The sequence below is a fragment of the Anopheles gambiae genome, chromosome 2 (assembly GCF_943734735.2).
Source record: "Anopheles gambiae chromosome 2, idAnoGambNW_F1_1, whole genome shotgun sequence".
Lineage (NCBI taxonomy): Eukaryota > Metazoa > Arthropoda > Insecta > Diptera > Culicidae > Anopheles > Anopheles gambiae.
In genome coordinates, this window is record NC_064601.1 from 2,187,050 (window position 1) to 2,200,000 (window position 12,951).

Below are 12,951 nucleotides of genomic sequence, written 5' to 3' on the forward strand. Positions count from 1 at the left end.
AGCTTGGAACAACCGTGGAATGTGAGGCCGGGCATAATAAAACGCCAAACGGTCACTTTAACCACGATAAGATTTGAAGCCGAAAGTCCCTTGCCATTGGATGGCAAGTTTTAGAAATGAGCGCACTCCGTCTCGTCACTTGATTTCCGACCCCTTGCTGTGCAGGTCTTTGTTTATGTTAACGTCTCCAAAGTACGTCAATGACGACGTGTGAGCCGTTCCATTTGTTGGGTGTTGTCAGCTTCGAAAATATGGTTAAAATTACTCCGCTTAATCGTTGCTCGCTTCGTCATTATCTCCATCCCCTTTCCGACTGGGTTTCGGAACACTCAGAACCCTCAGAATTCCTCAATGTTTAAAAAAGGGGTAATTTATGTCCACACTAATGTAGTTGTTGTGGCTCACAGAGAGGTTTTGGGGACCGCAGGTCTTTCATCCAATTGGTGTTTTGAGCAAAATCGAACACGTGATAAGATATTAAGTTGCACACGCCACTGCTTAGGGACGTTTCAGTTTCCCAAAATACACGAGGAAGGTCCAGTTTCATGCAAAGTAAAGCAAAAAGAAACAAATCCCCTCATCAACACCGCAACAAAATAACGCGTTCTCAAGGTAAGGAAAATTCCATTCCGCCGGGGAGAGCGGGGCTGTGCTAAGGTTTTGCACAGGGGCAGGCCCCAAAGCCCCAGAAAGCAAATAGAGATAAATGTAATCCTATCCAGTTATGGCCGAAAATGTTGATTTGGTAACAAGAGGCGTAATGTGGCACCACACGCGCCTGCAGAGAGTGTGGACCAGCCGTGTGGGCTGAAGGATTTATTAAAATTTATTGTAAAAATCCACCAACCAACCAACCAAGGCAAGCCATGTGCGGCCGGCCACAGCAAGCGACATACCGGAAACTGTTCATAACGATCATGTGTAGGTAATATCACTTAGGAGCCGTTGTTTTGTGGCCTCCGCCGGTATGGCGGGAGAATTATGAGCAATTTAATTTGTCAAACAGTAATGCTTACGAATGCTTACTGATTACATTAATGGTGTACGAGCGCGGTACGAAGATTGAACCCATGTACAACATGCCACACGATCATTCCGTGCCCATGCCTCGGAGGATGCCCTTTGCAGCGCAAATTTGGAGACCCCCTCCATTTCCGAAGCAAATCCCGAGAGTTCGTCTGAGCGTTGGCTCGCCATCAATTCTAGTGCCGATTCAATTAGCAAAACGTTCCGATTGCATGACTAATGCCTTTGCGTTCCTGTTTGCCCTTTTTCCTACCGTTGCTGGCCTATTTTGAAGCCAACGGGATCTTGCACGGCCGATGTGTTTGTTTTGTACGTTCTCCTTTTCTTGTTTTCGTGTGGAAAACACGTGTTTTTCCACTGTCTCCCCGCAAAACACTTCACCGTGCGCTCGTCATCGGTTTTGCCGAATGTCACACATCTGAGCTCGCATGGCCCATCGACGGAGCGTCATCGATGAAGGTTTGTTTATTTTAGATTTCCTTCATGGTTTTTTTTTAAATGAAGGAATGTGTAACATCGCCCCCTCCCTCGGGTTGACATTGATCTTGAAGTGTGCGTGGGGAAAATTGAACACAAATTGATACAACGCCAAACTTTGTCCCGAGAATAAACGTCTCTGTTTCGTCCCTCTTGGTGTTAATTGTTTTTCGGTGAAAAACACAACCACAGTCCACCGTTTTGACCCCTCGTTGATCGTCGAGAAATAGGTGAGGGGTAGTGGGATGTTGTTTTTATTTTGTTTTACGCTATTTAAGGCAATTTAGGCCCGGGATTCAGATTACTCGTCGCGAAGGAAAGGAGGTTTTGTTTGCGCTAAAAACCGATTTGCGCTGGTGCGTAGTACACCGCAGCGAGGGGATGTACTTCTCAATTGTGCTAGAGCATGCAAAATTTTTATTAGCCGACTGTATCAGAATAGCAAGCACACACACACACATTTGCTAAAAATATCACCCCATCACAGCCGGCAGCAAAACCTTTGTTTGAATGCGTTTCTTTTGCTTTTTGGTTGGTTTTTAATGGGGTTGGTGGGTTTTTAGAGACAATGTGATCGTATCACCGTGTGTGTGTGCGTGGTCGCCGTTTTTGTGCTATTTTCATTTCAAAGCGACATTAATAAATACATCGTTTGAAGACTGTGGACTGTGTCGGTGTTGGATGTAATGTAAATCATGCCTCTAATGTACGCAAAATTATCAATTTTAATTTGAGTTTGTTAGCATATTTTTACCCCTTTTTGTTTTGCATAAAACATGATCGTTTGTACACGGTTTCGATGGTCGTAGTGATATAAGTTCAGTCGGATGTGGGGAATAAAATCACATCGGAAAGCGACCCTGTACCATGCCGCGTTATGCAATCAAACGAGCATACACAGGTGCATTACAAAAGAACTCATTTCATCCAGTTAACGACCGTTTGATCATGATCGTGACACTGGACCTTGGTGCAGCTGTTTCTATTTCCACTTATTTCTCTCTCTCTTTTCCTCTCTCTCTCTTCTCTCTGTTCTCTCTTGCCTGCAAAATTGTGTAATTATCAAACGATCAGCGCACTGCTGTCATGAAACGGGAAGGATAAATGGATATCGCTTGTATACTGCAGTTGCAGTGGAATCAGTTGCTATGCTTTGTGACGTTTGCATTGGTCTGGGCCTGGGCAAAGCAGGACGGTGCAGGTGTTGATGTACTTGGTGTTGGTGGTAATTATTTTCCGCCCGCCCATTCTACCAAGCGCTTGGTTGGTTGGTTAATGTGGTTTTTTTCCCCCAAACGACCAACTGACCGCGATCGATCGCTACACTGCTGGACTGGGGTGGATTGAAGCGGCTGTCGTTAATGTGATCACATTGGTTGGAATGTATCCGACACCCTACACGTAAGGGAGCGACACTCCCCAGAAATGAGAGAAGCAGAAACGAAAGCGAATGGAATCCCTTGGACTGGTCAGATCGGTACAGGAATGTACACTTGACACCTTGGCGCAATTAAATCGCGAATGATTGATGCACGCGAAATAAGTCATCAGAAAGAGCATCACCAAGGGGGGGACAAACGTGTGCCTTTCGGAATTTGATTTTACACCTGAACGACTCGCTTGGCTCAGAATTCAACTTCTTGCCTTGCCGAAAGTCACCCCATTCTGGAAGTGGCGGCAGTGCAGCGTGAAACAAAATCCGAATTTCGACACTCAAATGACACTTCCGGCCGTAGTGTCAGGGTCGGTGCGGTCATCACGCGGTTCTTCGCGAATGTTCTTGGTGTGGGCTTCGTCCGAGAAGGGAATTCATTGCCAAGGGCTGCGGCAAAAAGGGTAAACGACCAGCCAGCCAGTGTGTACGTGCACTATCCGGACGTGAACACACTTTGCTTTGCTACGCTCGGTCGCAATCCTGTAGCGAGCAGATAGCGCTAAATGGCAAGGAACCGAGCGAGGAAAGAGCGATACACGGGCGATGACTGGTGGTGGATGACGAGGTACGAAGATACACAGTGAATGGTTAGGCGTTTCCCCCCAACCCTGATGATCTTTGTTGAGCGTCTACGGCAGACGTGTGCTGGAACGATCTTTACGTCCGGGAGATTTTCTGATAAGAGCTCCGCGGGCCTTTTGTTGGTCAACTAATGCTCATCGTCTCGCTGAAAGAGCCTCGCACACAAGAAGGCCATTTAGGGCCGGTTATCTAGCATCACAAAACGCTGGTCGTGCTGGTCGCTTCTGTTCAATTCAGCACTTCCTTGAAGCTGTGGCAGCGCGAATGTGCTACCCCTTTGCGGCATGTTTCGTTCATTAGAGCAGAAGATTAACACGAGACAAGCTGCGACACTACCAAAAATAGCGTACTATTTATGGCAGGGGGGAGGGGAAAGGGGGACGGGGTTTAGCCGCAACCCGTTCGATGGCCATGGTGAGTTGTTAGCCTCGGCTCGGCTCGCCACTAGGCCACCAGTGATTAGATTTGAGCGCAAGAAACAAGCGCATTGTGGATGATAATCGTCATCGACAAGCCGCCGCAACATGACATGCCCAGGTGGGGGTCAGCGTCAGGCTTAAACAGCCGCGAAGCCCTGCGCGAACAGGTTGACGATGCGTGTAGGTGCCGACACGACGCGACTGATGCGCCCAGAAGCAGCCAGCGTCGTCCAAACCGCAGCCGCGGCATTCGCGTTGAAGCTTGCGCTCGGACGTAGGCAACCGGACGTAGCAGTAGACGCTGTTCGGGTATGTAATGGCAATTAAATGCGATTACCTTTTTCGTCATGTCCCCAGGCCGGGGGATTGGCAATTAGTAGTAGTAGCACCGGTGATTTGCACGATTGCTTGCACCCCGGTCGATTGGATTTGAAGCCGTTTCGTGGTCGCCGCGCGAAATGAATCACAGTGCCAACCCGATTGGGACCTTGCACATTCAGTGTCATGGTCACCTGATGTTATTTATGGTGTGGGCACAAACGCCCACAGTAAATTGTGCGTGTATTTAAGCTCGACTAAATCAAGCCGTTTTTCGCTTTCCTTCACAGGACAATAAGGATCGGCGGTGTCGTTGGAAATACAAACAAACAGAAAATATGACAAAGTTACTGGAAGACGCTCGACAAACGGACCGTTCGGCACAGGATGGAGCCGATCCGGATGCAGCCGGTTGCTGGACCAAGCTGCTCGACGATACCAGTGCCACCCACAAGCAGCCCATCATCGTCGGACCGGCCGCCCGCCCAGACCCCGGCTCGGACATTGTGAAGGAGCTGCTCGTGACGGTGGATCCGGAGACGGGCAAAACGGGCCAGCAAGCGATCGACGGTGCGGCAAACAATGGCGAACAGCGGGTGGCGGGCGGTCGGCGCCGCGAATCGATCCTCGGAACATTCCACCGCCAGCTGCGGATGTCGCTGAAGGCGGTCAGTGAGACACCGGGACCACTGACAAGGTAGGTTACGCTTCAGCGCTGATCGCTGATCGAGGAAGTGGGTGCGATCGGAAGCAGAGGTCAAGGCAAGATGGTGGCAGTTCGGTGACCACCGGCCAGCAGTTTGGCACGATGGGGCAGCAATCGAGCATGAAGGTGAGCTGTGTTTTGCGCGCCGGCTGCGATTAGCTGAAGGCGCCCGATTGTCCGACCCGAGGGAGCGGCAATTAGGACCTTTTACGCCGGGCGAAAAAGGTGCGCTCCAGCGCCAATCGTGTAATCGTTTTCCATCACGCGAAAGTATGCACACGGGTTTTGTGATTTACATTCCTATCCTTCTCCAGCTAGTTATGGGTTGGCCAGAAGGCATGCTAAGCTCGATGCTCGGGTGCTCGGTCGGGTTCTGTGACCACGTCTGACCACGTCTAGACGGCTCCGACGATGACGACGCTAGTGGAGAATGTAAACTTTTTCCATTGTATCACGTTCGATCCGGAAGGGTTGGATGATTGTTTTTGCTCTCTCTCTCTGTCTTCTGGAGAGAGTTCCTTGCCTGCGAATGACTCGTAGCGCTGTTTGCTGTTCGTCGGCTCTAAAAAATGTAGGCGCGCGTGCAAAAATGACATCTGAATGGGGCAACCGGAATAGCCCTACGGGTACGGGTCTAGTAGCTCAGCTCAGAAAATGCAGGTGCCATTTCTATCTTAACCCCACGCCAGACAGGGTTTGTCTGCCTATTTCTGGGGGGATGACATCGATGATCGATTGAAGCAAGCACACAAACGGGTGTTGATTTTTCAGATGACTTTTGTTTTATTTCACTTGTTTTCTGTTTATAGGTACATATTTATTTCTTGTTTTTTTGTTTTGACTCCACGATAAAATACAATTCAAAAATACATATAATTAGATTATCAAAAATTCATTCATACAATGTATAATAATTTTCCATGGTTGTTTGCCTGCTCATCTTCTCCATGCTATGTGAGTGTGTGTGTGTGTTGCAAATGCGTTCGGATAATCCCAACGAAAAGGCGAATCAACACAGTATTAAAAAAAAGAACAAAACAAACCATTATTGGCTTCCATGATTTAAGTGCAAACGACAACGGAACGGAAACAAGAAACAATAACTCAGAAAAGCAATTCACTATCTATTTTACTTCTGGTTTATTTTCGTCCAAATAAATAAAACCCCTTGCCCACTCATCACTCCGACCGTGTAGAGGACAAACTGTGAAAATCAATTCCGTTTTTTCTCTTCTCAACAATTGTACGGTGCGAATCGGTGCGTATGTTTGCAATTGAATTATTGCGCACCAAACCAAACGTGGCTTCAGGCTTTGTTAGCAATCTTTCTTTAGCTATGCGTATGTATGTCGTGTAGTTGTGTGTGGGTGTTGTATTGTTTGCTACTGAAACGATAAGCTTACACACCACTCCTGGAGAAATGATTTGCACTCAAAAACACTCCTAACAAAACCAAACAGTGCGTCGCTGCGCATCCTTACAACGACACCGACACGTGGAGAAGGATAATGCAGAAATGGGAAATATTTAACTATACTAATTGATTCGATAAACTCGTACTCGCCTTATACTTTACCACGTCCAAAACAGTCAATAAGGAACAGTAGGTGTGATTGATGAAACAGGTGAAAACAACGGCGCGGAAGAGATACAGACCTTACAGACGTTCCACTTACGCAGTGTGTGTGTGTGTATGTATATATATACTAAGCCCGATCAACAATGTTTGCCTAATTAACCTTTCCGGGCTAATGTAAATTGTATGTTACTTTTTTTTTTTTGGGTTGCTGCTGTTCTTGTAGAACATAAGACGAGATAAGCACTTTCTTTCTACGTGCGTGCTGTGTCGTACGATCGAGGAAGGAGTAGACGGTGAAAAAAGGAACAACAAATGTGTTTGTTGTTGTTTCGGAAGTATGTAAACGCCTTGCACAATGCAACAACGGAGATGCGCAACCGGTGCAGAATAGAACGGAAACGATTAAGACATCTAATGTGTGCTTTGGTATCAGTGGGGGGTATCTTAACATTAGTGTTTTGTTTTGTTATTTCTTCTTCTTCCTCTTCTTCTTCTTCTTCTTCTTCTTCTTCTTCTTCTTCTTCTTCTTCTTCTTCTTTTTATTTTTCTTCTTCTCTCTCTTTCTCTCTGTTTTGTCTCCTGTCTAATACAGTGTTTGTCTTTTCTCTCAATGTTTTTTTGGTTTTCTCCAATGCGTGCTTTATGGTTCTTTTGTTAGATTTGTTTGTTGTTCTCTTCTTCTCGTTTGTCTGTCTGCCTGTCTGTGTTTGTATGAATGTGTTTGATTTTGCATTATTATTAAGGACGATGCATTAAGTTGCTAGTGTATCAGTAATGTGTTTTACTTCCTCCACGCTCGCAGTTAGTTAGTTACTAGTTAGAAAAGAGGAAAGATGAAGAATAGTAAAGAGGCGAGAAATTTTGGTTGGTGCGTGTTGTACACAAGCGTATAGTTTCTTTTTTGTAAGTACTTTTCTTAACTCTCGAGAAAACACGCAATTAGTTTTATGTAGCGTTTTATTTTCTTTTCCATTTTGTGTTTGTTTTTTTGTGTGTTGATTTTTGGAGTCTAAAGAGAACGTAAATGCATGTATGTTACTCGTCTTTTTTAATGCAAGTGTGTTTTGATTTATCGTTTTTTTTGGAAAATAGTAATCTTGGGTGCTTCTATGGTGATAAGATTAGGGTTCATTAGTTGTACGGAAAGTTAGTGCGTTCTGGGTAGTTTAGAGTTCAATCTACTAAGTGGGATTTAAAAAAATACACACACACACACTAATGCACAGGAAGGATGGTTAACTGTCTACGTGTTTTAAATTTCTATGAGTGATGTTGCTTTTGTTGCTTATCTATGACTCCCAGTTAACTTATGTTCTTTTACCGTTCAATCTGACACTATATGATTTCGCGTAAATGTTTTTTTTAGTCGTTCAGTGTTGTACGATGCGCCGCAGTGCGATAGTAGTAGTAGTAGTTTGTTGCTTTTATGTTCGAGTTTCGTTCTACAATGTTTCAATTTATTGAGTAACAATTGTTTAAGTAGCACAGCACAACAGTGTGTCAAAAAGGTGCGTTTTTGTCGGCTTATTGGTATCATAAAGTGGGCCAATAGCATCAACACGCGTTCACTGCTCCACTCATTTACTCCATGTCATCCTGTTGCTTTCAAATTGTTTGTTCGTCTCCTTCCGCCGCTTTACTTCGACTTAACTAGTAACTAGGTTTTGCTAATATGTTGTATGCTTACGTGATCATTATATGTAGATGTGTTTGTGTATGTGTGTATGTTGTTCCTCGTCTCGTATGCATCATAACGCACGGGCTGTCGGTTAAGTGTAGTGTGCACTAAATGGAACCGCTGTCCGATTGATGTTCTGCAGATTTGACGCATTGGTTAAAAATCCATCCCGTGTACCGTTCTGTAGCTCTGCTTTGTCAGCCACTTCTCCCCGCCACTTTCCTGCCCCAGTTGCTCAATCAACAATGTTCTAGTTCAATGATCAATGAATGTGTAGCTTTATTTTCGTTACAATAATGTGTCTAGAGTTTGCAAATATATTTCATAAATATATTTAAAAAAGATATACATTATGTCTGGGTTTTGTTTCTATTCACGTTAACACATTTCCCTTTGCTGCCTGCGCTGGCCTGTTTCCGGCAGCTGCTGGATTGGTTGCAACTCTTACGGCTAAACCTAAAGAGCTAAACCGGACAAAAGGGAGAGGAAAGATGGCATAGTTGAATGCATTTGTGTGCATTTGTCGCTTTAAATTGTATAATTTTAACATTCCGCTTGTTTGAGTACAGTACACAAATGCACATTTGTTTTGTTTTATCTAATTGTGTTTCGCTTAGCTCAGTTGTGCTTTTCGCATCATCAATGTTTTGCTAACTTCTGCTCGTGCTCACACATCTTTTTTTTTGTGTTGCTTTGTGTAATATGTTATGCTTTAATGTCCTTTGTAGGTACATCTCTACAACACGTGGCTCTTATAGATTTACAAAACTGTAAAACGGAAAAACGCTCACAATGATATATTTGCTTTTAATTTCGTTTTTAGTAGATGTAGATAGATGGAACTTAGCAAGTAAACTGAAGTCTTTAGAGTGTTGTGATTTACATGTTAGATTTATTTAACTTTCAAAGTTTTTTTTTGTCCGTTTCATGTTTGTTTTGCACATTTCAGTTAGCTATTTTAGTTTCGGGTGGTTACGGTATGGGAGTTTTAATTCAATAGTTTTTTGTTTTGTTTTGTTTTGCTATTCCCCCTCGGGGATACATCCTATATCACCATGGTCTTTGGTGGACCTTTTCCAATAAATTGTTCCATGCCTGCCAGACGTGTTGCGCTGTTTATCTCCGGGCCCTTATCTCGAGCACACTGCTCCTGGTTCTGGTCGATCTGATCGCTTTACCCCAACCAGATCGCGTTGCTGGCAGGCGATTTGTCCCTTGTGAAGGCGTCTTCGATTCGATTCCAATCATTTACCATCGACATTAAAACAACTTGATCAACATAAAATAGAAGAAAACTGATGCACAATAGCGCTACTAACGTACACTCGAACACTCGCCAGCTTTCGGGAAGAAAATAAGAACAACGGCTTCTCTTCCCTCCCCCCCCCCCACATCCATCAGATGGCGATCTGAGACGACACCACAAACTAACAAAACATTGAACTCAAGAAACGGGTAAAAAACGCACGGTACGACTAGCATCTTGGTTGTGTTTCTTTATTTTGCTTCGCTTTTCTTTTAATTGATGAAAACACAGCTAGAGATGATTTGTGGTTTGCTTGTTTTGTTGCATGTTTTTGCTTTTTGTTCTTTGAATATTTTAACAACTTTCTTTATATTTTGTTACTTCTTGTTTCATGTTACCCCTATCCGTTTTGTGTTTCTTTTCTTTTGCTTGCTCAAACGTGGAGATAAACGTTAGAAAGAATGTTCGTTTGTGATGCTTGTAGTGAGTGTGTGTGTGTGTTTGTGTGTAGGTAAATGTATTTGTACCTTTGTACGTGTGAGAGAATAATGTTTGCTTCCGTAATCCCCTACAAAGTTCAACCAGTTGTCCTTTGCGTGTTGGATGTTACTCAATTTTGCCTGCTTTCGCTTTGTTTTTTTGTTCATGTTGTATTCTGCTTTCATTAAACCTTCTTTTATAGCGCATTTGCACACGCGGCTCCCTTTATGTGTTGCCTTTGTAGTCAATTAATCGCTTAAATATAGTTTAATAAATTTGCTTAAATATTGATTTAATCATAGATTGTTTGTTTTGTTACTTTTATGTTGGTTTGCCTTTTTGTTTTATCAATGTTTTCCCATGACTTTCCCGTGCAAGCGCTTCTTTGTATCGATTGTAAAGATGATCCACTTGTTTTTTTCTTCTCGTCTTTGTCGTAATGCCACGTTTACCTCTTCTGCATTCAGTAACTGGGCGCGTGTAAGGTTGTTTTGCGCAACATCATTGTAACAGTGCTAGTAGCCTCTTCCAGTGTCTCCAGTGCCTGTCTTAAACCTCTGACACACTCACACTTTCCCTCCACGGAGCAACGCACCAAATGCTAATTTGTATTATGCTTGTCTCATTCTGCTCCTTTCTCTTGGTTCATGTTTTTTTTTTTTTATCGATAAGAAAATATTTGAAAGAAATGCTACACCTAAAAAGTACACACTGCCCAAGATAATTTGTTTCCTTGCTTAAGTTTGCTTACATAATTTGTTTACACATTGTTGTTCAATGTGCGACGTGCGTGTGTTATGTTTCTTCCCAATGCCCAAGAATGTCATTAAATTCCCACTAGAATTTTATTTCACGCTCATCCGTTTTGGGACCCCTTTGGGACTCTTTTCTTTCTGTGTGCTTTTCGTACCTTACCGGATGGTGTTCGAACGGACAAGGGTTTATTTTCATTTTGTTATAATGTTTTTTTCTTCTTCTTCTTTAATATATAACTTGCAGTGATGTTTAGTGCTGTCTGCTCTTTGCAATAGACACACGATCAGTGATCGTTAGATGAACAGTTCCGTTTTTAGCGAGATGTTTAGTTTTTGAGCTAACTAGAAAATGCTTAATTTTTTGCTTTTATTCCCCACTCAGTTCTCAGAAAAAGACAACGATGCTGGAGGATCTACAAAACAGCCTTATACGTTCCTTGTAGGAAGGACAATTGAGGATGAGATAGAAAGTGCACAACAGAGAACGAGAAAAGGATAGCCACAGACAACAAACAAGACACGGAAAGTGGTAGAGAGCCAAGTAGATAGGAGAAACAGAACAAGCAAGAAGGAAAAACAAAGAAAGCAAAACAAAAGACAACTTGATATCAGTACGGAACGCAAAAGGTGTGACAGCGTAACGAAACAACACGAAAAGTTGAAGAGAGTTCAGTTTTAGAATAGGAGAACAGATTTTAAAAACTTTTATTTTAGCGTTTGCTTCTTCGCCCTTTTCTTTTAATAGCAGTAAAATTGGTAGTAGACAAAACATTCTTCTCTTCTCAGATCGCGTAACACAGTAGAGTTTTGAGTAATGTATTTTTCCTTCCCCTTTTCGGCTTTTGTTTCTCTATCCTCGTCTTGTTGTTTTGGTGGCGATGATTGAAACGTGCTGTTCGTTCATTTCGTTTGTTTGTATGTTTGTTTGCCCCCGTTTTGTTATTGCGTGCTATCGTTTGCTTCTTTTGGAGGATCTGTTTTGCTTATCGATAGTTTAACGTTTTGTTACATGTTCTTGTTGTTTTACGTTTATGCCTCTCCTGTCGAGGAGCGAAACAATGCGAAAGGGACAAACAGGTGTGCAGGAAGATGAGAGTATCGAATAGAGGGCACAATATTGGTGTGTCCGCCCAAAAGCGTGATATTGCTTTAAATTTGTGGCGCATTCTGTGAGTGATGCAACAGTAGGTGAGGTCTTTGAACAGTAATAGTACACTGAAAAACTGGTAGCACAATTGTGGGGGCAGAGTGGTGTGAACAAAAGGGGTGGGAAATTGGAGAGGGGTTTTTTTCGGATTGCAAGGAATAGTAACCGGCGTGCGGTGATGCCCAACAGATACAGAAAATTTGTGTTTTTGCGTAAATGATCGTTTAGATATTGATGAAGGATAGAGCTACACTGTTTCTCAAATCTGCATGTGCGCGTAATGTACGTACGTGCAGCGTTGCGGTTTGGCTGAAAACCGTTTTTAAAAGTACACAAACACTTGGGAATATTCGATAGCGGATGCCTTACATTTGCCTTATACGCTTTGTGATAACTGTAGTTTGCTTTGTGTAGTGTGGTGTGTACGTGTGCCCTTTTCGGATAATGTCATACGATGTGTTTGTGTGTGTGTGTGTTTTTTTTCTCTCGTATGTTACGTCTCTTTGTGTGTATGTGTGTGTGTTTGCCATTGTTTGCGTATTTTTTTTGTAGTAAACTTTATCCACGGTACGCGGGACGAATCAACATTTGTTTGTTTGCTCAACGCTTGCTTGTAATAATGCGTAGAAATATGTTTGTTTTAATTTTTGTCATTGCCACCCATTTGGTTTTCCCTCCCCCGAATCGGCCTTTGCCTATTTTAAGTTACTCCTATCTCTCTCTCTCTCTTGCTCTCTCTTTCTCTGTGTTTCCCCTCTGGCTTTGTTCGTACCCATCGCTGCTCCGTTCGGCTTTCCCTCCAAATTCCTAACCTCTTTGACGTATCATCAAGCTGTTTTGTGTGTGTATTTTGTCTAATAATGCATAAAATTATATTACTTATCAATTAATCAATTTTACACTTATTTGCAAACTGTGTTTCCTTTCTTGCTTTTGCTATTTATTTATCAGATAATATGTATGCTCTTACGTTCGCTTCCCCTGCCCTCTCGTGTGTAGTTTTTTTTTGTTTCGCACGAACGCTACCGACACCTCTTGGCTGTAAATCTCGCGCGCTCGTATACGAAAGACAGTACGAAGGGTGCAGGGTGTAGTACATAGAG

General features: G+C 43.2%; 1 protein-coding gene across 3 annotated transcripts in view; it reads left to right on the forward strand.

The window, feature by feature from the left end:
• LOC1281897 (G protein-activated inward rectifier potassium channel 3) overlaps positions 1-12,951 on the forward strand; it is a 75,096-nt gene that overhangs the window by 2,564 nt on the left and 59,581 nt on the right. For all 3 annotated transcript variants that reach the window (XR_009765556.1, XM_061651905.1, XM_061651904.1), the window contains exon 2: positions 4,548-4,954. Coding sequence is in view for 2 of the 3 variants with exons in the window: in XM_061651905.1 (XP_061507889.1) it covers positions 4,596-4,954 (359 nt within the window). In the remaining variant the exon portion in view is untranslated. The remainder of the gene's footprint in view (positions 1-4,547; positions 4,955-12,951) is intronic.